Source organism: Astatotilapia calliptera, chromosome 3, assembly GCF_964374335.1.
Source record: "Astatotilapia calliptera chromosome 3, fAstCal68.1, whole genome shotgun sequence".
In the NCBI taxonomy this organism is placed as follows: domain Eukaryota; kingdom Metazoa; phylum Chordata; class Actinopteri; order Cichliformes; family Cichlidae; genus Astatotilapia; species Astatotilapia calliptera.
This window is the reverse complement of record NC_137424.1, coordinates 61,485,791-61,511,264: the sequence shown is the minus strand read 5'-3', so window position 1 is coordinate 61,511,264 and position 25,474 is coordinate 61,485,791. Positions and strand designations below refer to the sequence as shown.

The window sequence follows — 25,474 nt, the reverse complement described above, 5'->3', positions numbered from 1 at the left end:
CTTCTGACCTTCAAAGGCCGAGTGCCAACTCATTATAAGCACATTTGCAAGGTATGTCTAAAAATTATTTAAACCACTCTTTTTAAATCAGAAACTATTTACATTGTTATAACATCAAAACCAGCAGCTTCTTTACAGGCTTTCAGCAATAAAAGGCCTTCTGCTTCTAAGGCTCACACACACTCTGGGCAGGAAGTGAAAAGCTCTGTTCTCCTCCCAGCCACACACTCATTTGCATGTTCACACACCGTCTAAAAATAGCTCTCAGCGCTGCAGCTGCGCTCTCATCACACGCAGGGTCACACAAAGCTCAGACAAAACTCTATTTTATATCACAAAGACGTCTTATATTTACAACCACTGACAGACATGACAAATTCAGCACCTAACAAATTTCGACAAATTTAAATTAACGGGTCCAACCGAAGAAAGCTTCACTTTTTTGTAATCAATCAAACAGTATCTGTTACTTCTGGGAACAGTTTCTGACCTAACTTCTAAAATCCCTAACTCAATTTAACTTTGTCCAAACAAGCACATGACACCGTTTCAAACGATGAGGAGTCTCGGTAACTCCTAGCTTATTTCGGGATGCCCTGTACCCCACAGTTAAACCAAAACTGAACTACCCCTGTTCGCCGACAGGTCAAGACCGCGCGTCCACGGCCAGGAGGGGGCGTAACCCCCGGGCTATGTGCTTCTTAGCAACTTCTGGTGCCGTCCTATAATAATTTTAACCTAACCGATTTTGTAAAATTTTACCATAACGGGTCCTACCGAAGAAAGATAACTTTTTTACGACCAATTAAACAGTCTCTGTTACTTCTGGAACAGTTTCTGTCCTGATTTGTAAAACTATTAAACAGTATCTGTTACTTCTGGAACAGTTTCTGTCCTAATTTCCCTACCAAACTACCTGAGCCTTCAGCTCAATATCCAGGGACTCAAACCCAACATTCTCTGTTACTTCTGGAACAGTTTCATATTTCTTCAACTTCATTAAATACTCTTAAACAACTTTAACTGCATAACACACGGTGATTCTCATCAAAATCAAAACAGACACCCACCAGCAACGTCAGTGAGCAAACTTTTAATTTAATGCAGCCCAATTTGGCACAATTTGGGAATCAACTCAACAGGCAGTGCCTTACCTTTTAGATGCACCCGGGAAGCTCACTCACATCAGATCCCTGGTCCGTGCCTGTCCGCTCGACAACCTCAGACCGTCCACACCTCGCACGTCCACCCCAATACCACAGGACGAGCCCCCAAAATGTTATGGTTCAAAAATATTGGAGATGGACACCAGAGGAAAAACCCACAATAACAACACTGGTCCGGTCGGGTTGAGTCAAACGATGATTTAATGATCACACACGTGGGAGATGGACACTGTATGCAGACAGTCTCAGATCTCATCTCAAAAAACACATTTCCATAGTTTTATGAAATCAGGGTATTAGAACGCCCCCTCATGCGTAGTGACAGGTGTAATACAATCAATATTGACAATTTTATTTAACACAAAGAATAACATTGTCTCCTTCCCGAGGGCAGACGCTAACTGCCCCCCTTCTCCTGGAACCGTCTGTACCCTGCTGAGACACAACATGGCAACTACAAGGACTCTTTCATTTATTAAGACCATCAGTGTGTATTGCTCTAAATCAAGTATATAATATTAAATGAATATTGCTGGATCAGCTACTTCTACTTAAAACATATTAAAACATGACTAAGCACAAAATCACCAAGAATGACATCTTATAAGTGCTGTGTAAGCGCGTGCGGCCTTCCAAGCTCAAAGCCTTTGCCCTCCATAGATCAGCCAGACTCGCGCTGGCTGTAGCTTTTAACCTTTAATTACCTTGAGCACAACTCTAGAATGAGCAACAAACTGCAATGTGTATGGAATGATCATGGTTACATCTGCAATGGAAAATCATGTTATTATTCTGATACCTGTAAGAAAGATCAAATTAAAGTTATCACCATCACTGTAATGCAAAGAATAATATAAGATCAAAAACTTCAATTCATGCTTAATGCAAAGCTGATTATATACTTCTAATGAACTAATCATGACATATTAAAATATTAAATGATAATGAGAAAAACATCCCCTCCTTATTCTACAGTGGTCAAACATAAACATACACAAACACACACACACACATATAATATACTAAAAACATCTTAACAGCCTTCCATATACCATGTACAAATACCTCATACACTGTTTAAAAAACCGACACAAAATGTTACTCTAAAAGTAATAAAATGCAAAGGCCAGCAACATCAACAAAGAGACAAAGTCAAGATCCAAAACAAGCAAGTATTTTTTTTTTCTGGCAGGTTATGAGCAAATTTATTCATAGAAGCAACTTTAGATACTGTATTTATTTTATATCATAGGACTCCCAAAATCTATTTCTGTTTAAAAAACTGCCTTAATGTTTTTTTTTCTTGTAAAATTTCTCAGTGTACTTTTGTTTCAATTAATTTCATTTCAGTTTTATTTCTACAACAACAGTTGCCTCAAGGTGCATTGTATTAAAAGGTAAAGATAACAATAATACAGAGAGATCAGAGTAAACCCCACCAATGAAATGACCCCCAATCAGCAAGCACTTTGGCAACAGTGGGAAGAAAGAATCCCCTTTTAACAGGCAGAAACCAGGTTCAGGGAGGTAATCAGTAACTAATTACAGATTACTTCCCCCAAAAAGTAATACCGTTAATTTACAGATTACTTATTTTCAAAAGTAATTAATTACTTAGTTACTTAGTTACTTTTTAAAAACACGATTTACAACCTGAATAGGTGATAAAGCGATAGATCTTTCAGCCCAATTTTACTTTTTCTGCATAATCGATCATACAAAATGTAATCAAATGGAAAAGTCCCTTTTAAAAAATAATAAAAAACTAATGAAACAATAAAACTTGTTTTATTACTTTTAATCTTTTAAATTTATGCATCAAGTAAAAATTAAATTATATGCAATATTCTCTGACTTGAAGAAATTAGTTTAACATTTAAACCTATTTTCTGCACATTCCAGCACATAAAATAAAATAATTTTTTTGTGTTTACACTCAGTCTTTCAAATAGATGCAAGTAAAACACAGCAGAAAATAAATAAAATCAAAGACTAGCGGTCCTGTTGCTCTATTTTCACCTGTAAACCAGGAGTAGGGTAGGCGGAGGTTTACCCTGGTGCAGGTGTGTTGCAGCGGTCAGTTGAAGAATCCGCGAGTTTCTCTGTGAGTTTCCCATTACGTGGTAGCGCACTTGGAGCTTGCTTGGAAGTTTAGGGGGGTTTTTTGCTGTAAAAAGAAGTTTTCTTCCCACGCACAACGGACACTAATGTTTTTGTCACTTTTTATGGAATCAAACTTAAAATAAGGTCAGTACTTCCACGCTTTAAACGCTGCACAGTCATACTCTCTCCCGCACTCAGTTTATTATCCATTGTTGATCTGTTGTCATGAACGTCGCACTCGCTTACGTCAATGTCATGAGACATTGTCGCAAAAAAAAATCACGGTTTTAGTAACGCAGTAACACACGCAGTGTTATGTGGATATGTGAATTAATTCTAAACCAAACTTCATTGTCCTGTAAATTAATTCCTATATTTAAACACAAATGTAAATGCAATGTTATGTAAAAGCCTCTACACTAATATGGTTTATGTTGCCACTGTGTGGCTGTAAGTGCAGCCATGACATACTCTCATCTCAAGGTTAAGTTCTTTATTACTTTTCTCACTGGGAATAACACGATGAACTGGCCAAATCTGTGATATTTATATTATTTAATTAATAATATCCATAACTGCTTATGTTATTTTTTTAGACATTCAAAGTTACCACATTAGTTAAGTTCGCCAGTCACTGACTCACTGGAATTATACCAAACTGTTATGTGCTTACAGTAATAACAAGGTTTGTTGTTCATTTCTGTGTGAAATAAAAACAGAAGCCTTTGTTGTCTCAGGTCAGTCAGAGGTGATTGGTCCGAATCAGCCAGTTGCTGCAACCATTGGTAATGACATCATTTTGCCATGTTACCTCTACCCAACCATGGATGCTTCAGACATGACTGTGGAGTGGAGTAGACCTGACCTGGACCTCAGATTAGTCCATGTGTGGCCGGAGAGACCTGAGTTACAAAATCCATCCTACAAGGGCAGAACATCTCTGTTTATTAATGAAATGAAACATGGAGAACTTTCTCTGAAGATCTCCAGAGTAAAACCGTCTGATGAGGGAAAATACAGATGCTTTGTTCCAGACCTGCGTAAAGACTCTAATGTTCAACTTGTTGTTAGTAAGTGGATGTCTAAGTTATTTAGCTTCTTCTATTAAGAACAATTCATTTACTATTAAACATCAGCTAACATTGGCTAACATTAGCCAAAAGAATAGAAAACTCTGAAACTCAGAGTTGATAAGAATTGAACCATGAAGTTCAAAATCCAAAATCTGTCTCCATAACACACACCTCAGACGCTAGTAGCAGAGAGAAAGATAAAGACAATATTTCAATTTCCATGACAATTTCCATGGCAAGCAATTGGTACATATCACAAAAACATTTGTTTATGCTGAGAAATAATCTCTCTATTCTCCAGTATTCTCTGGTAGTAGTGTCCAGTATTACAAATATTACAACAAAGTAAACAAGCCTTATCATTCATTAAGTTACACAACTCATTATCAGTTAGGAAAAGATTGAAGTCAGAACTATGTTCAAAGTCCACCAGCTGTGAAGTGAGACAAGCCTCTTTTTCCAGGTGCCGTCTCCTCACCTGTTATCAGCTTTGCAGGCCTCAATAAAACCATCAGTGGAGTGGTGTTACAGTGTGAGTCTGCAGGCTGGTATCCAGAGCCTGAGCTGCTGTGGTTGGACGGTGAGGGAAACCTCCTCTCTGCTGGACCTACAGAGACCCTCAGAGGTCCTGATGACCTCTATACTGTCAGCAGCAGAGTGACTGTGGAGAAGAGACACAGCAACAACATCACCTGCAGAGTCCAACAGAGGAACACCAACCAGCGCAGAGAGACACACATACATGTTCCAGGTAAATCGAATGTTTTATTTAATGGGGCGACAACGAGCAATGGCAAGTGCGTAAGAGAGGTGACAGAGGAGGATGCTGGGATAGGGAGAGATGGACACATATGATTTGGTGACCCATAAAGGTCTGAGAGAAGAAGTGTTAAAGATATGAATCAAAGAATGATATTTTACTAATATATATTGTAAACAATGAATTATGAATTGTTTTATTAATTTCAGATGATTTCTTCTTGGTCAGTCCTTCTGGTCCACCCAGTCGTCCAATCAGTAATCCAAATGTCACTGTTGCCTCGGCTGTCAGTGTTGCTGTTGTTCTTCTTCTAATTGGTGCAGTTTTCTTTGCATGGAAGTGGAGAAGAGGCAAATTCAGTAAGTCATTGTTTTCTCTAAATGATGAATAATTGTGTTTTACCCTCGTAAATAAGAATAATTATTATTATTATTTCTCATATAATCAATCAATCTATCAAGAAATGATTTTATGTGTTACTTCTAAAAATATTTCTGAGTCCAGTGTAAAAGATTTAAAGGGATCTATTAGAACAACAATCACCTGAAGAATAGAATTGTTGACTTCTTAACCCTAAAAATGGTTCAGTTCCACAGAGTCTGCTCATCATTGTTTATTAGTAGAGAAACTCAAAATCCACCAACATTTCTAGTGTATTGTATTTGTTGGCTGTAAGAATGTATGTTGGCTAGGAACATACAACTAGGAACCCACAGGACGCAAACCTTCCCCCAAAAAAATCAATGTACTCCCAGTGCCGGTCCCATATTTCCATACTGGATCTGTTGAGGCTTGGATTAACAACAAGTGTCTCCAGAGCTGTTGATAAACAGGGTGCTCATGGAAACAGTGCTACTGTTGTTTAAAGACAAAGGGAGAGGAGGGAGACAGCATGAGAGAGGGAATATTTTAGATATCAGTCTCATGACAACATGTTATATTGGGGTGATTTGGTACTATGAGGTCATTAAGATAGATGGAGCCAAATAGCTCAAGAATATAGATGACTACTCATGTGTGGTGTCCAGTGTTGGGAAGGTTACTTTTAAAATGTATTCCACTACAGATTACAGATTACATGCCCCAAACAGTATTTTGTAATGTATTCCATTATGTTACTCAATGAGAGTAACGTAACAGAAAACTTTGGATTACTTAATATATTATAATTCTTTTTACAACTACATGAATGTACTATGGCTGTGTGATTTATTACTATTACTGAAGGATACTCGCCATACCAATACCAACTAGATTTTTAAATCTTAATATAAAATGAGTAAGAGTAGGGTGGCCATTAGGTAAGGCTGGACTTTTTGCAGTGATCCCGTATAGAAAACTATTCCGCGCGTATATAAAACAGGTCTGCAGCTCTGAACCGTAGTAAAGGGACCTCTGGCTAATACGTCTGGTTCATTTTGGGCTCGTAGCTGAAAACTAGCTTTACTTTGTTGTCTGGGTCAACTCTGCTAGCAAGAGACAGAGAGAGGCTTTGAAAGGCTGCAGTCGAGTCTTAATAGCTTAGTTACAACTGGGCTACACTGACCATGAGGCTACATTCTTTAGGGCTGTGCCTGTAACACTCTGCCTATTGCCTTCATATTGAATAAGTTTTTGAACAATCACTTTTAAAAATATTTCTTCAGGTCATTATGCGGGCCGGAAGTAGAGGTGACATGAGACACAGACATTAGAGCCTCTTGATGAGTGTTTTGTTTGGTTTCCACGACGTGGAATTACCAAAAATAGAGAGGACATAGCCTAACATATGAAACAGGAAAATACCGCCGTGTAATCCATTTATTTCAACAGAGTAACTGTATTCTGAATACCACCTTTTTAAATGGTAACTGTAGCGGAATACAGTTACTCATTTTGTGTATTTTAAATATGTAACGGTGGTACGTGTATTGTGTTACTCCCCAACACTGGTGATGTCTGTCACTGTTTCTGTGCATCCGCAAGGCAAACAGTTGGTTTTAATCTGTAAATTCACCACTAGATGGCACTAAATCTCAATCACTGCTCATTTATTGAGGTTGCTTCAAATACTTTAATGTGTAATTTATTTATTTTTTCTCACGTTTACCCATTTACCAAAAAACAACAAGAACTTTGTTTCATATTGTTCTTCATCCATTTCTACTGCTTCTTTTATTTGACAGAAAAAAAGAAGAGTGAGGAGGATGGAGCTGAACAGGCCAGGAAGAAAAACACGATCAACTCTAAAAACAGTGGGATGCCAGTGGTGGAAGAACAAAGCAAACCACTCATGACAGGAAGAGAAGAAGATGATGATGTGGACAGCAGAGAAGACCAAAGACATGAAGATGACAGAGAAACCAAACAAGATGAGTTTGTTTTAGAAACAGAACAAATAAAGAACATAAACAGTCCACAAGAAAAGAGAATAAATCCATCTACTGTTAATGACAAAGAGTCTTTGATTAAGATGGAACACAAAACACAGGATATGACAGGAAGAGAAGAAAAGGATGATGTGAACAACAGTGGAAAGAAGAAGAGACAAAAGAAAATGGTCATGAAAAAAACCAAAAAGAAACTGAGCAAAGAAGTGGACGCTGACAGTTCAGAAACAAAAACATCTGCTGTGACTAAAACTGAGCCTCAGTTTAAAATGAAACAAGAAACACATGAAGAACAGAGCAGGAGAGGAAGACATGAAACACATAATGTGGACACCAGAGAGCAGAGAAATAAAGATGGAGAAACACAACAAAATCAGCCTGTGACAGAAACAGTTCAAACAAGGGACACTGACAGGCCAGAAGAAAAGAGAATAAATCCATTAACTGTTAGTGACAAAGAGTCTTTGATTACAGTAGAAACACAAGACATGACAGGAAGAGAAGAAAAGGAAAAAGAGACACAACGAAATGATCATGATAAAAAACAAAAACAGGAAGAAACAGAGCAAAGAAGCAACACCGACAGTCCAGGAACAAAAACATCTGCTGTGACTGTGAATGAGCCTCAGTTTGAAATGAAACAAGAAACACATGAAGAACCACGGAGAGAAAAAGAGACACAACAAGAGCAGCTTGTAGAAAAAAGACAGATGGAGAGAAATGTGGACATAAAAGAGTCAGAAACTGAGAAAAAGAGAGCAGAGGAAAACAGTGGTGAAGTAAACAATCTTTATTCTGTGTTTATGGCACAGAAGGAGACACAGAGAGAAAAACTGGAGGCAGAACAACAGAGAGAGGAAAACCAGAGGAGGCTTCAACCAGAGACACGAAGGGAAAAAAAGAAAGATGAGGGAGAACTGAAAATAAGGAAAGACAATAAAAAACAATATCGCAAGGAAGAAAAAACAGAGAGGAAGAATCAAAGAACAAAAAATTGTCTACAAGAAAGACAGGAGGAGGAGCTGATGGAGGTCGACACCCAGAGCAGAAAACCACATGGGGTCTGCACACTGCCAGTCAAGGAAGAGAAAATGCAAGCAAGGAAGCATCAGAATTCCCAAAAGGTAAAAGAGTGTGTGAACAAACAAAATGATCAGTTTATGGACGTTGACAATTTTCCTCAGAGTCAATATGCTGCAACATCACAATCGTATGAACCCATGCAATGGACCAAAGATCAGCAGAAGCTGCCAGTTCAAACAGAACCACAAGAATGTCTGAAAGAAAAGGATGAAGATCTGATGGAGGCTGAAGAATATTCAGGACTTCAGTTTTCACCATTTACAGAAGAACATAAAGAGGAGCCCATGCTATTAGGAGAAGAAAAGTCCTTTAATTTTTCTTTTCATCTGAGCAGTGATCAGGAACCACGGAGAGAAAAAGAGAGACAACAAGAGCAGCTTGTAGAAAAAAGACAGATGGAGAGAAATGTGGACATGAAAGAGTCAGAAACTGAGAAAAAGAGAGCAGAGGAAAACAGTGGTGAAGTAAACAAAGTAAATTCTGTGTTTATGCCACAGAAGGAGACATGGAGAGAAAAACTGGAGGCAGAACAACAGAGAGAGGAAAACCAGAGGAGACTTCAATCAGAGACACGAAGGGAAAGAGAGAAAGATGAGGGAGAACTGAAAATAAGGAAAGATAATAAAAACCAACCAGAGGAACAGAGGGGTCAGACAGAAAGCATGATTTCATCAGTCCAAGTTCCACTGGATACACATCTGAAAATACAAGGACAAAACCACAAGAAACAACCAGAGGAAACATGTCAACAGAGCCCAGAACAAATCAGAGAGCAGCCAGAGAAACTGAGAGGAGCAGAGAGGAAAGAAGGAGCTCAGGGAAAGAAGCTGGAGGTTAATGAAGGGCTCAGATCTGAGGAAACAAAGAGGAAGGACAAGGAGAGAGAAAAACTACAACTCCCACATGAAGGAGAGCTGCAGGCGGAGCAACAAGTGAACGTAAATGAAAAACAGCAGCTGGAAGAATCTGTCAGTCTCACAGAGAGAGGAGTCTGTGTGGAAGAAAAACAGGAGGAGGAGCCGATGCAACGAACATGTGATTTTGATCAAAAGAATAACCAGAGTAGAAATCGTCCAAATGCACTGAAACTGAATGAGGTCTGCACACTGCCAGTCAAGAAACAGAAAGTTGAGGAAGAAAGAAGAGCACGCAAGCATCAGAATTTTAAAAAGCCAAAAAAGTATGTGAAAAAACAAAATTATGATTGTGGCGTGGGTGTGGTCCTTGGCCAGCTGCAGAGGAGGCGTGACGCAGTGAGCTCCCGGGGCGGCGCAGGGGCGGGGTGAACAGGTGTGCTGGGATCTGACAGTGATTGTGTCTCTTTATGTGTTGGCAGTGACAGACGGAGAAGGAACGTGACAGCAGAGAAAGAGAGCGCGGAGTATATGTGTCCACTACAACCCGAGCTTAATAAAGAGTTCTGCACTGTCAAAAGTCGCTCCGGCTGGTATTTCTTGGGTCCACCGTTACAATGATCATATGAATGTTCATGATGCAGCTCACAGTCAATATGCTGCAACATCACAATCGTATGAACCCATGCAATGGACCAAAGATCAGCAGATGCTGCCAGTTCAAACAGAACCACAAGAATGTCTGAAAGAAAAGGATGAAGATCTGATGGAGGTGGAATAACATTCAGGAACAAAAGAGCAGCTTGTTTTAGCTCAAACTCAAAACCTCTGCTGCAAAGAGAAAGTCAATTTGAAGGTTATGTGACTTGGAAATATTCAACTTTAAAATTAATTTATTTCATGTTGATATTTTTTTGAATAAATATATCTGCTAATGCATCAAAACATAATTCTTCTGTTCATATCATATTCTTCAGTTCTGCATGTACTCTGTGATTTTCTCTCCACATTTTACCTTTAAAATCTATCTACTTCGCCTTGTTTGGTATCATTCTTTTCAGCACAACCTCACGTGTCTGAATTTACAGTTATGTTTTCATTTTGACATACTGTATTAACACAATTGATCTAAAATCAGACAAAAAACATATGAACTGAGTAGAAAAAGTTATATTTTTACTGTAACAGCAACAAACATGTTTAATGAATCATATTTCATAACTTTAAATGCAAATATAAATTGTCAATTTGCACAAGTTTTGCAAACAACAAAGTTATTTGCATCCATTTACCTTTTACCTTGATTTTGTAAATAACTATTTACAGAACAATCAGTTGTTCTGCATTCAATAAGATGCCACACAAATTATTTGTGCCACTCCAAAAACATAATTTCTGGCTTATGGGTATGTTTACTATATCATTTAAGATTCCATGTCACAAACTACGTGCCATGTCACAAAACAATGAAAATCCGACAAACTTCGCTACTAAAGAGGCGCGCTCATATCTGACAAGCCTCCGCGACACCCCCTATGCGTATTTCATGAAGTGCAGTCTGTGGCCGCCATACCACCGAACGAAACAAAATAGGCTGGCTCACTCATGACCAACGGCAGCAACCCCCCGCCGCTATTTAAATAAAATAAAATAAAGTTCGGGGGCACCTGCTGCCGTGTCGTTTAATTTGTTCGAATCACATTTAGCCAATAAAATGTGTGCTTTAGTTTCTGTGTGAATGGGGTGGTGGAGTCCTCATGGCCAGCGAGCTCCACTAAATGAACTAAATGAAATATGAGATGTGACAATATCGTTTATATCGATGTAGTCTATGTTACATTATAATTATACTCGTGGAGCCGCAAGTTTGCCTCTCTTTCGTCCACTTTTGTCTCTACGCTGTGTTACTCCGCCTCTCTCCTTCACTGAACACAACTCCCCCTCCCCCATCGCTTCACCTGCAGGCAACGACAAGATGGACACGGCAGCTATCAAAGAGGAGCTGGTCGGTAAAAAGAAAACATTTGAAGATTACTATTTTAGTGCTGTCAGCGTAAAGTTAATGCCATAACTGCATTAACGGGGCAAATCTCCGTTGACTAGTTACCGCGGATCACCCCGTGCGTGGGGCTGGGTGGCGTTAGTGAGCTAACCGGGCTAACGCGTTGACGCACGGCCTAAAATCCTTTCATCTCAAAAATCGACAGTCTGCCTTATGTATGAATTCTGGTTGTGCTTCCTGACCTCGAACCAATTTTATGTGGTACACAGCTTAAAAAAATATGTCAAAAAATGTTTTGGTACGACTTTGGTAAGCTATGAAGCTGCACTGCTTGATGGATTGTTGGAGCATTACGGCTACCGAGGAGACTCGCAGAGTGATACGTACTCTGCTTCAACGTAATATTACCATATTATGCGTGTAAGGACCATAAATGGCACCTGTAAGAGACACGGTTACAAAGAGGATTTCAAACTCCAGGCTGTCAGTTGCACAGTAGAACTTGGAAACAGAGCAGCTGCAAAATCTGTCTTTGTTATTATGCTCAGCATCTTTTATTTTACATTTTGACTGCACAATTGTGAGCTTTTTGTTATGCACAAAACAACATTGTTTTGGTTTATTTATGGAGCACCATTAATAAATGCACTGATAATTTAAACAGATGCTTCAGGAGTTTTATCCCACTCATACTCTCAATCCAATGTTTGTCATTCTAAGTTGTAAAACCAATCACACAAAATTATCCTTGGCTTACATAATACATCCCAGTATACTGTTGGTGCATTCCATGTAGAATACAATTTGTTAATAATAAATTAAACATTTGATGTAATGTATGTTTTGTAAATTATTTGTTTTACTGTGTTTCACATGGCATTTTACAAGGCAGAATCAGCTCACTTTAGTGAGCCAAAAAAAAATTAGGACAGGAGAAAAAAATTCGTAAGTAATGTCAGGAAGCTGGTGTTAGGGGTGGGTTTTTATAATCGATTCATCAATTAAAATCGATTCTGGCTTGGATAACGTAAAATCAATTCATTAAAATCCTGAATCGATTTTTTAATATAAATTTATTTTGTCCGAAATGCCAGAATCTCTGGTGACATCTCACAAAATTTCAAGAACCACCAAACAGTAAATGAGAGCAGGTACAGGGATTCTGCACATAGACTTAAACACACAGCGCGACCCGCGGATCAGAATCAGTTAGATGTCGCCTTTCTCACAGTCGCGGCTGAAAGCCGACAGCTCGCTGATCCGGGTCCGCGCTTTGTGTTCACGCCCTTTACGTGCTGATTCTAAAGCTGTTAGTTTGATCTCTCTCCAATAGTGATGGGATATCCGGCTCTTTTTAGAGAACTGGCTCTTTCGGTTCGGCTCACTAAAAAGAGTCGGCTCTTTCGGCTCCGAACCGGCTCTTCAGGTTGTTTTGTTGCTTTAATTAATTTATTATTAACAATAATATAAAATTATGCACAAAAGGAATTACTAACGTAAAAAAAGTGGTTTTATTTAGATATTTTTATGTATAAATATATGTGGTGGCCCCTAGAGACAAAACACGTACAAACTCCAAAACACATTTCTAGCATGAACTGAACTTCCAAAGCAGAGCTACTAGATCACTTAAATTACGCAATTGAAAGCATATGTGTATTGTTTGTGTATTTATACACAGGCACTCATATATATTCAAATAATTTAAATAAAAAGTTCATTTACCTGTTACTACCAAACACCAAATCCGGTCGTTGGTACTTGCTGGCTTGTGTAGCCACAAGATAACAAAGGCTCAACACTGCGCCCAGCATCCTGGAGCACTTCTGTTGTCTTTTGTACGTGTTTTGAGTTTTTATGTGCTTCTGAGTTTTTACGTGCTTCTGAGTTTTTACGTGCTTCGGAGTTTGTACGTGTTTTTACGTGTTTTGGAGTTTGTACGTGCTTCAGAGTTTGTACGTGATTTGAAGTTTGTATGTGCTTTGTCTCTAGGGGCCACCGTAAATATACTTTTATTTTTTCACTCCACATAAAATGTAATAAATAAATCATATAATACAAAAATCAACTATTCACATTTCAACTTTTAACTATTTAAATTTTCAGCTTTTTCCTTTTACAAATTTAAAGTGAAACAACACAAAACACTGCAAACCACAACACAATTAAATATAAATTAAAATATGAAAACAAAAAGAAGATGCATATTTTCTGTCATATGGACCTGCATGAATAAACTTTCTGAATCCTTTATCATCTGCAACCGAAAATAGTTGTGGATGATTACTATACCTTTCTAATGTGACGTTGTTGTCCCTGGCTCTCTTTCTCTCTCTCTCCCTCTGGCTCTGTTCCTGTGCTACTCAGTGTAACTACCGCCCCTCCCCCCTCTGCCCAGCGTAAAGCACAAGGCTCGCGTGCTGAGTGAAGCGGAAGAAAAGTGCAAGAGAGAGGGGGTGAGAGAAAGAAAGAAAAAAAAAACCACGTGACGGCTCGTGATAAGGAGCCGGCTCGCGTCGTTCACGTCAAAGAGTCGGCTCTAAGAGCCATTTCGTTCGCGAACGACCCATCACTACTCTCCAAACAATATTGACCGAACCAGCAGCAAAAGAAGATCCAAACGCTTCACATAAACATCGTCATGAATTCACTCTTTTACTGTTTTGCTTCCATTGCGATGCGCAGCTCTCCCTCTCTCCCTCCCCCCCCCCCCCCCCTCTCTCTCTCTCTCTCTCTCGAACAGTTTCGCTTTCTTCATTATTCGCTTGCTTGTTACACAAGTCTACTGTTGCTTACAGCGCTGTCGGCCGGTGTTTTTTTCCCTTTTACATTCTTCCGAAAAGAAAACCTCATTTCTGCTGTTCAATACTGAACAAATTGAAACTTTTTAAAATTATTCAAAATGCAAAATGCTTAGCCGTGTCTCTAATAAAACCGCTGTAACGTCAGAGGTAATGTTGATTAATTAATGGTTTTCTTTCGTTTTTGATGAATATTTTTATATTTTTATAAAATCCCAGGCCAGGAAAATCACCTACATGTTTTTCTGTGTTTTATCTTCAGCTACTTTGACACAAAGGCATCTGCTGTGATGCTCACACCTTGGATAAAGTCTTGAGAGTGTCAGCTTCCTTTTTATAGATACAAAAATATGTAAATGTCCTGATCTGAATTATATCTCTGACTGTCAAAATTTCCCAGATTTAAATCGAATCAAATCGAATTAAATCGAATCGTGGATCGAATCGATTCGGGACCTTGTGAATCGGAATTGAATCGATTCTAGAAATCAGTGACGATACCCAGCCTTAGCTGGTGTTTTATTTTAAAACTAATTGCTATTTTTATTTTTAGAGAATTAAAAGCCAACTCCAGACCACTGCTTGTCCTGATTTATGAGGGACTGATGAGGAGTTGGTAAGGAGAGGAATCAGAACAGGAGTGCCCGCCCCCCGCCCCAAACACATTATCAGGTAATTTGAGATTAATTCAGGTTTCTTTTGAATTGTTGACACTGTCCTCTCCTCTCTTCTCATTATAGCTTTTGTATGCAGTGCCAGTTCTGCTCTTTTGTCTGTTCAAGCCAAGAAGTACTCTTAAGACATCACCAGCTACGACATAGAAGAGGATTTCATTTGCCCTGTGTTTACAGTGACTGCGTCTGTTCGTTTAGGACACGAGGGGCATTGAAGTCTCACCTCAGCAGATCACACAACAGGGCTAAGAAAAGGCAGGAGATCTCAACATTTTTTTGTGATTTTTGTGAATTTAAGGAAAACTGCTCACAGCATACATTTATTTCACATATTTTAATACACTCAGGTCGCATCAGAGCATCGGGCCGTATACTGTGAGACCCTGCATCGTGACCTATGAACTTCTAACCCCTGCGAGTCAACCGTACAGTTTGAACAGGAGCTGAATCGCGTGACTGAAAGAAATCGCAGTGTCTGCCCAGCATTAGCAAACTAATTCGCTTAGTAGAAATATATCTAGCTTATAATTAAAATTGCGGGGGGGGGGGTTGGGAAACAACAGCCAGTTTCTTAACAAAAGCATTCCTGCTCTGAACTGGAAGAAAAAACCCCGAGTAGAAGCTCACATCAAGAAAATAGCTCCTCAGTTCACAGTAGCATTGCTCTGCTAACATGCTAACAACACATTTGAGCTACTCACCCTTCCTGTGTTGAATCGTAAGCGTAGGCAAATCACTCAGGACTCGCTCACCCCCTCCCTCCTGTGCTGAATCATAGAGCGAGCGAACGAATCACTCACTCACCCACTCACCACCTCCCTCCTGGCTCACAGCTTCTTCTTCTTCTTGGTTGGCACCAATGTTAAGGCGCATTACCGCCCCCTGGCTCACAGCTCAGTGGACATTTAGATGAGAAAATATATATTTAACACAGTTAAGGAAAATACTAATAAAATAAAAATAAACAAAATAAATGTTTATTAAGCAGTTTTGATAGGAAATTGCTTAATTTTAGAAATGTTTTTGCTCTTTTTTGCTCTATAAAATAGTTGTTTTTTTTAGAATCATTCATCTTAGCAGTGGGATTTACATGAAAGGAGAAACAAATTAAGTTTGAGTGAAAATGTAAATTTTTTGCACTCTCTGGTCAACTGACTCAGTGAATCAAATGACTCAAAAAACACGATTCACTTTGGTGAGTGACTCATTAAAACTCGATTCAGTAAAAAGAATCAAATTTACCATCACTACTTCCCATGCTCCTGTTAGTGATCCTCCATCTGGATGGATGATAACAACCTTCTGAACAATCTAGCAGGAGATGGCCCATATCTATGGGACTGATTTGTGCTAATAACGCCCATTGTATGGACTGATAACAGCCGAAGCGGGTGAATAAAGTCACCCAGTAGCTAGCTGTGCCATTACCCAGCATACACCACTCCCTCCATTAATGCAATAAACGATACAAAAGTAACAGCCTATAATTAATGTATCTGCTGTATCTGCTGTTTCTCAGGTAGTTGTTTACATTATATAATTTATTGTGTTCTGTATACGTCACTACCATGTGATTTTGGAAATATATAAATATACGGACAACAGGCTCTTCCGCGGCAATCTCTTGTGGTCAATAAGCAACGTTTAGGGAGCTCTATAGTATTCAATGAGAGGACCGTGCACGTCAATTCTCGACGCGAGGGGGGTACCCTGCGCGTCGATAAGTGAAGCAGAGGGAGCCTGACCATGCGTCACACGTTTGACGAGTTGGGAGTGAGAACGTGTTGGTTAGACCGTCCCATTTCACAAGCCTCTCACTTCAGGCCTTAGCAGTCTTTGAGTATGCGGCCCTTGTGGACCGTTAAGGCTGCAGACCGTGAACTGGATACAGCCACTGTGCAATTGCCAGTACTAAAATGGCCTCATGCCTCCTCCTACTCATGTGTCCCTAAAGGAAAGCAACCCAGAAAAAAAATCACTTGACCACACTATCCAAGCTAACCACTAGGAGATGCTAAAGTGCTAAATGTGCAGATAACATTACATGATCATTACTGGAGCAGTCTTCAGGTTCTCCATATAGTAACATGCCATTTTTGCTCCTCGTAAAAATGTTTTACTCCTGGATTAAAATATTTCTGTTGGATTTAATTCAGAGTCAGCTTTTAAAATAAGAACAGCGCATTTTTACATCAGGGGATAACAACGAGTGAAAAATTGATTTCAAAATATACTAACAGCTCTCCAAGTAAGACTTAAGCTTCATGCCTGGACGTTTTCATTTAACTGTAATCTCAACAAAACCGATTTGTTCTGGAACAAGTAAAACACTGAAATAAACAAGACATATTTTGCAAATATGTGATGTCTTGATAAATCAAGCAGATATTTGAAATTTACACATCTACAGTCTCACCTGAAAATATGTTTGTGTTGCAGAAGCAGTAATATTTCAAACTTTACTCATAGTATTAGCCGCTATCCTCCACCAATGGTGCATTTGAGTTTTGGACGAAATGCAATCTGGGATAGTTGGTTGCACAGAAGTCACAGATCACCCACTTTGCTAGGAAATGTTTTGCAATGTTTCTAGGATTAACACTTTCTTGACACAATGTGCAACAGGCTTTTTTCCCCCTTTCCTTTGGTGGATGCCAAAAATGATGTGCAGATACGCCCGACTGTAAAAGTACAATGGATATTGGGCATGACACTTTAAAGAAAGAAGAAACTCTTGTTTTTATGATAATGCAGGAAAGCCAAAAAAAAGAAAAAAGTGTTAAAAGACCAGTATGACCCAGTTCATCACCTGCTATGTTGCCCTGCTGAATGCCAGTTACGAGTCTTCATACAAAATACTTTGCTTTTGTAATGTCATCCCCAAGAGGTCTACTCTTACTTTGGAAGAAAAACAGAATTAAAATAATGTTTTATCTTTAGTCATTATTTATTTATTACTGCAGAATGAAACATGTAGCATGTTTGTCCACATGGTCTCACTTTAACATTATAGAATGTATAGGACTAATAGGAAATCCAGTTCCTGTTTGCTGTTACAGTGAACCAGAAAACAAAAAAAGGCCTTCTAATACTGGAAGCTGATGACACAAAATCTGGTGGGTGCAGCAACTCTTTGCATCGGCTCAGCATCATTTACAGAGTAAGGGCACACAGGGATGGACGTTGAGCGGAACACTTTACATCATTCCATTTGCCTCCTGTGACCAGAAAAAACACAGGAGACAGTTAGAGCAACTGTAGACCTGAAACTGGCAATTGCTTTCTTTGTTTTAAAGAAAGTAATGCAAATGTAAAAAATGTTGATTTTAGTATTATTAATAAACAGATAATCGTAAAGTCTATAAACTCAACATAGTCAAGAGGTCCAGTTCATTAACCATAAACAATAAGAAATCATTATTTTTTAATTAGGATATAGATTATCTGCATTAACACAAAGCAGCAAATAATTTGTGTTAAGAACTTTTTATATTTAAATTATTTGAATTACTCGATGAATCGTTGCAGCCCTACTCTATATCAACTTTAGGTCCTCTCACATGGAGCTTCGGAATGTGTCTACAATAGGGAATTCAGTTTATTGCTATGCACAGTAAGGAGGTAGAAAGCACAGTTTTCAACAAAACTATTTTACTTTTTCATTTCAATTTAAAATTTCATTAAACAAAAAAAAAAAAAAACAAGAACAAAGAAAGGAAAAAAAGTTCCCAAAATGTAAAGAAAAAAATAAGATATCCAGTGATCAAAATTACGATCATTATTCTAAGCTAATAATGCTAAAGCTTGTTTTTTGTTTGTTGTTTTTTTAATCATATTTTTTTATTTAATATTAGTATTCTTTTTCTTAACCCATTTCCTCTCTCTGTTCCCGATATCAACAATGAACATTGATTTTGATGGTATTTTGCCAAGAATCTTAAAGGTCAGACAGGTTATTATTGCAATCATAGCTGGACTGGGCCGATGGTGATTTTTCGTTTTTTGCGGCCAATGACTTTTTTTTTTTTTATTTAGTAACGGTATAAAAGATGAAAGATGGCGGATTGGCCAGATGCTGCCAGATGTGTAAAAAAACCCTCAGTTGTTTGGTGGTGGCAATGGTGGAGCTTCTACAGAGGCCAGCAGGTGGATGAGGGAAAGGGGAGGCAGGAGGAGAGACCCGAGGCGGCCGCAGGTCCGAGTGTCAGGTGAACTGAACTGAACTATATGTGGGTCAGATATAAACCAACTTTAGGATTTTAGGAGTTTATTTTGTTGTGCTGACACTCAGTTACAATAACTCGTACTGCTACTAGCTAGCATGACGGAGTTTCTATACAGCTGGTTGGGTGTCATGATGTTACTGATAGTAAACTTTATTTTATTCATAAGGTTAGTTAGTAGAGTTGCCAACCATCCCATAAAAAATGGAATCGTCCTGTATTCAGAAAAAATATTACGTGTTTCATATTGATCTGAGAAGGAACACAGTTTGTCTCGTACTTCAGCTAGAATGAAAAAAAGACAGGAAGGTACACTTATTCTGTGTCTTTACACTTTCAGCTGCCTTTTCTTTTCTTCTTTTCTCTCCCTTCCTCTCCTGTTGCTACTTCAATCATGAAACTGATCAATGATCAGCTAATCGGCTTTTCTCTCTTGTTTGTTTATCGCCCACTTTGCGCCAGAAAGAGGAAACCAGCGGATGTCGCGGTAAACAACAGCAGCACGTTTAAGCTTGATCAACTGTTATTAGAATTTATTTAATATTATCTTCTAGTATCAGCTGATGTTTGCTGGAGCCACAGCTGTTAAGCTGCTGGTCATGATGTCGGTTTGGTTATCTGGTGAGAGGGAAACATGAAGATGAAACCAGGAGATGTCCTTACTGAATCATCAGAGCTGAACAGGTGATGACATGTAGCTGACAGCTGGTAACTGTGCAGGGGCGGGTCTAGCAAAGTGTTGCCAGGGGGCCAGGTAGGGCATTAACAGGGAAAGGGGGGCACAAAGAAATACTTTTCTTTCTTATTCTCATTTAAAATGTCTCGCTTTTAACAAATAATTATCTGAATCTTACAACCAAAGTTTTTATCTGATGTAAAATGCATAGAAATCATACATATACCAACAAGACAGTTTACATCCCTGTCACAACAGCGTGTGTTTTCATTTAAAGGCTTTATGGCTTTTCCGATAATACCTGGTGGGCCGGTCTCTAGTCAAAATGCCCGGGCTGATTTTTTTGTCCCAGTCCAGCCCTGATTGCAATTTTTAGTTTGCAATGTTCCTAGTATATGTTATTGGCATCAGCAATTTTATTTATTATTAGTAGGATTGTTGCTCAACACTTTCAATTTCTCTTTCACCTGCCACTGTGACCACAATTTTACCCGTAAGTGATTATTTTACCCTCAAAATGTAACTACACTTGTCTTCTTTCCTCAGCCCAGTGGGTGTATCAGAGTATCCTTCCATTCTCTTGTGCTTATCAAATCCAGGGTCGCAAGGCAAACACAATATATTCAATATAAATTCATGTGTATATTTAATATACACATACATATATACATATAGACGTTAAGTAATTGTACATTCCAAATTCCTGTAATTTTAAATATGTTTATATTGTCTATTCTGTAAAATAGTCAGATGTCTATTCATATTAATGTACAGAATTCACCTGCTTGCTTCTACTACTGCACATTCACCCAATGTATATACTATACATATATATATAATGTTCTTCCTCTACCCCCCCCAATCTTTGCACATGTCGAGGAGCATGTCAGGCTACATTTCACTGTGTGTTATACTTGTATAACTATGCATGTGACAAATAAAGAACCTTGAACCTTAAGTTGTTTTATCCTCTCTCAGATATAATGGGCGGTAACGTGTATTAATCACATATTTAATCATATCACATTAGTTATAGTAATATTACTTTCTGACTTTACCATAGTAAGAGCAGTCCTGTCATTAGTTTACATACATGTGGACCTGATCTTCCATTCCACCTTTCTTGACACATTCAGGACTCATGTCTTATGTGTATTTCATCTGATCATGAAGAAGATGAAGATATTGCATAGTTTAAAAAATATGTTTAGTTGTTCACAGTGCAATATGTATATCCATTTACCAGGGTTGAAGCTTAAATCGAAAGATTTTTGAGCTTGGTGTAGCTGCCAATTTATCATAGATGAACCAACAAACAGTCCAAAAAACAACCGTTATCTGTGTCCTTCCTGTAAAGTCTGGCAACACCTAAAAACAATCTGGGTTTTGGACAGTGTGTAATCTACAGGTTAATGATTTGCAAGTGTTCTGCAGACCCAACTTTCCGTAAATGACAAAATTCAAATACATTTAAAGATTGCACAATGATACCACAATGTTATTTATAAAAAATGCTAAACCTACATCTGGTTGAAAATCAGTCATTAATAAACTTTTGGAAAACAAACAAAAATAACAACAACAACATAAAACATGATTAGCAGAAATCTTCTTGAAGCCTTGTCGGCATTCAAGTATTCCTGCCCTGAAACACTAGTTTCTTGATTATTCCTGACCTTAATATTAATAGGCATTCCAAGCACACACCCAGGAGCCTACATACATACATACATACATACATACATACTATAGCATAACATTTTAAGACATTACCCGAATAAAGAATTAATGGCATCTGATGGTGAGTTTACGGAGTGCAACCAAGTGTTGGGCTTAAAGGCCCCATAGTACCATATCACCTCAGACTCACTATCCAACATTTGCAACCTTGTTATATAGTCCTTGTCTCAGGCCGCCTCCGAACAGACCTTCCAGCTCTTCTCTTCCTTTGTCTTTGACCAACAATTTCCACCACCATCCTGTTGTCCAACACTAGAAGAGGTTGCAATTAATCTGGACCCCAATCAATCCAGTATTGGATTGATTGGGGTCCAGTTCCTCCACTGCATAATATATGTGGTTGTATAAAATTTGATGGTTTTACACTGAATATGTTTAAAATGTTGACCCCGGGATGTTAAATGATGGCCCTGATGAAGACCAAAAGCCAAAATAGCAAACCACCATAGCAAAAAATACTATATACTATGCACAATGCAACATAGAGGACTCTGTAGAAGTGTAGTTCACAAGGCCCGATGACCATGGAGAAATCATCTGAAGTGACAACAGCTTGGAATAGGTCTAGGCTGCTGGGTGCTTCCAATCATCCACTTAGTCTTTGTTCTTCACTCACCTTTATCACTCACTACCAATCTGCATTTCATCATTTGTCATTATTAATCTCAAACAAAACTGAGTGAATTGAAATGTAATTTTAATGTACAATAGCTCATATATAATTTGACCAAACTTGTCCAGGTTTTCCAAAGAATTTACATTAGGATATGCATGAACTTTACCTGGAACATATATATGTGTCTCTTTGCTATGGTTGATGTTCATTTGTTGGGGTCTGAAGAGACACAGCAAGCTTACCTGCAATCTCCACAGTCACTCTGCTGCTGACAGTATAGAGGTCATCAGGACCTCTGAGTGTACAACCTGGATGGAGATCCAGTCCAGTTTTCTATGAGCCTGGGCCACAAAAACCAAACCATAATCGGGCCAGATGTGGCATAGAACTAGAACAGATAAAATACAAATAGTACAAATAAATAAATGAAGCAGACAGAAAAGGGCACAAAATATTAAAGTGTGAAACAGAGATGTGTGCAAAAGAGCTATAGCTTAATATGCTGGCTTTATATGCAGGGTAACCTGATGTGCAAAAAATTATTACTGTTCAAAACTAGGTCAGCTGTACAAGAGTCTGATGGCAGTGGGGAAGGAGGAGTTGTTGAGTCTGGATGTTCTGGATTTCACACTTCTGAACCTCTGCCCCAAGGGCAGAAGTGTAAACAGTCTATATACATATACAAGAACAAAGTATAAAATACTAAGTAAAGCACAAAGAGAACTCAAAATATGACCAAAGCCAGAATTGCACCAACGAATGTTACACACAGAATAGAAAACATGAAGACAGATTTCAAGGAGAAAAAACCCTAACAAAGGTAAGCAGTGAACAAAAGATAACTATATATTATGACTATATATAACTAAATATTACATAAGCAAGACGATGCATAGCAAACTCATGAGTACTAAGGAAGCAATTTCAGTTTAAGAGGACTCAATGTAGATATCCTTGATAATGAGATATAATTTCACAAACGTTACTGTTCCATCTCTGAAGTTTAACACGTTAGGTACTTGATGTAATTATGTAGGAAAGCGACGTCAGCTCCTCAGCACATCCAGCACCAGCTGACATTCAATGGTTATGTAAAAGTTTAGACCCAAATCCACTATGAGGAGCCGGGCATAGGCATCTTGATTTTGTTAGCTGATACTGTATCAGGTAGGAAGTGGTAACAATGTTTATCAGTATGTTCTTCCTTATCATAATCATGATAATCCTTAGTGATAAAGACAATTAATTAAAACATTGTTCACCTTACATTGTGTTACGTCCCGACTCTGCTAGGTGACAGGGGAGGTAACATAAGGGAGCCCAGATTAAAAAAACTCAAGGTTTATTACCACAACTGAAAACTGTTATTGAAATGACTCACTAGGCCAGTGGTTCCCAAACTTTTTTTGCTACGCCCCCTTTGTTTTACAAGAAAAATGTTCGTGCCATCCCCCCGCGCACGCACACATCCTCCAAACACACACACCCATATTTTGCTCCATTGCGGTTTATTTCACACCTCTAACATTTAGTAAACAATTAAGCAAATACAAGTAATCTGCAATAAATTACAGGTAGTAAGAAAATAAACTACTAACTCTTTTATGCTGCGTTCACACCTGCACGGGTGTTTTTGAAAACACAGCTGTTTCGTCCACACATAAACGTCGTTTCGAATCACCGAAAACTGAGATTTTTTTAAAACTCCTTTTTTGCGTTTATGTTTGTTTATTCATAAGGAACCCCATTAGCTTCCACAACAGTGGTTGCTAGTCTTCCTGGGGCCCAAACCATCAAATACCACCAAATAAAATGTTACACAATGAGTTGGATGCAAAAATGTCCACAGAATTTGGCTCTTACATCCACAATAAGGTTTTACAATTCTGAAAATGTAAACATGTAAATATTAAAAATTATAAGAAAAACATTCAAACAAAATACACAATTTCCATTACAAGTGACATTACCCTCTACAATTTTTACAAATAAATTAAAAACTGCCTAAATAGGCTTTTAGGTGATTTTTAAAGTTATGAATAGAAGCCAATTCTCTAATTGCATAAGGCAACTTATTCCACTGAAAAGATGCCCTAAATATAACAGAGTTTTTCAAAAAGTTACTTTTAACTCGAGGAGTTACTAAATTGTGGTTAGTTGAGAATCGTGTAGCATGATTATGTATTTCATCTGGATACTGCAACTGAGCATAAAAAAAGTGTGGTGCGTTTACCAGTATTGCTTTCTTTAAAAATACAAGTAAGCCATAGTATAATTTAGCTTGTACAGAAAGCCAATAAAGTTTATCGTGCATTTTATCAATACTTGTATAATATGAACACCTTAACACTAATCTGGACGCCCTATTTTGGACTAACTGAAGTCTGTTCAGATCTGTCTTATTAGCTGCTGACCAAATGATTGAGCAGTACTCTAGATGAGATAATACTAGTGCATTAATGACATATTTCATAATTGAAGAAGTAATATAAAAAGAGCATTTCCTAGCTATAGCTATGCCCTGTCCCACTTTCTTAATAACAGAGTTGATGTGCTGAGACCATGAAAGGTGGTGGTTTATGGTAACACCAAGTAATTTAATCTGGGTGACCTGTTCTAATACCGATCCAGCTATGGAAAGATTTAGTTGTGGGCTGTTGACTAAGCGTACTCTACTTCCTATTAACATGGATTTGGATTTAGACACGTTTAAAATCATGTTGTTTTTACTTATCCAATCAAACACGTTCAGCAAATCTAGTTGTAATACGCTTGTCAATTCAGAGTAGCTACTGGCTGAATAAAACATGGTGGAGTCATCAGCATACATTACAAGATGAGATTTATCCAGGACGTACGGCAAATCATTTGTAAAGACTGAATAGAGAAGTGGACCGAGGCAGCTGCCTTGGGGTAGACCACAGTTCATTTCACAGCCCTCCGAGAAATAATCATTATAATAAACCTTTTGCCTTCTTCCAGACAAATAACTTTCCATCCAGCACAAAGCAGCTGGTGAAAATCCATAACATTTTAGTTTATCTATCAAAAGATCATGATTTATCAAATCAAATGCAGCACTAAAATCCAAAAATACCACCCCGGCCAGATTCCCATTATCTAGATATTTATACCAGTTATCTGTCATGTGAATAAGAGCTGAACTGGTGGAATAACCAGGTTTGTAGGCATGTTGAAACTGAGTGAGTAACTGATTTTCTGTTAGGTAATGTTGAATTTGTTCATAGACAATCCTCTCCATAATTTTACTTAGAACGGGGAGTAGACTAATAGGTCTGCTATTGACACCATTAAAAACGTCATTCTTGTTTTT

General features: G+C 38.3%; 1 protein-coding gene and 1 long non-coding RNA gene across 2 annotated transcripts; both read left to right on the top strand.

The window, feature by feature from the left end:
* The first annotated feature begins 556 nt into the window (after positions 1-556).
* LOC113028446 (uncharacterized) lies at positions 557-10,029 on the top strand. The gene is made up of 6 exons (XM_080295849.1): positions 557-569; positions 3,989-4,339; positions 4,806-5,093; positions 5,312-5,461; positions 7,268-9,797; positions 9,891-10,029. Exons 1-6 carry the CDS (start codon positions 557-559, stop codon positions 10,027-10,029), a joined length of 3,471 nt encoding a protein of 1,156 aa, XP_080151975.1.
* A 2-nt stretch (positions 10,030-10,031) lies between these two features.
* On the top strand, positions 10,032-15,402 carry LOC113009171 (uncharacterized). Its single transcript, XR_003270123.2, has 3 exons — positions 10,032-11,413; positions 14,765-14,883; positions 14,952-15,402. It is a non-coding gene; the product is annotated as an uncharacterized LOC113009171 (long non-coding RNA).
* The last annotated feature ends 10,072 nt before the right edge of the window (positions 15,403-25,474 follow it).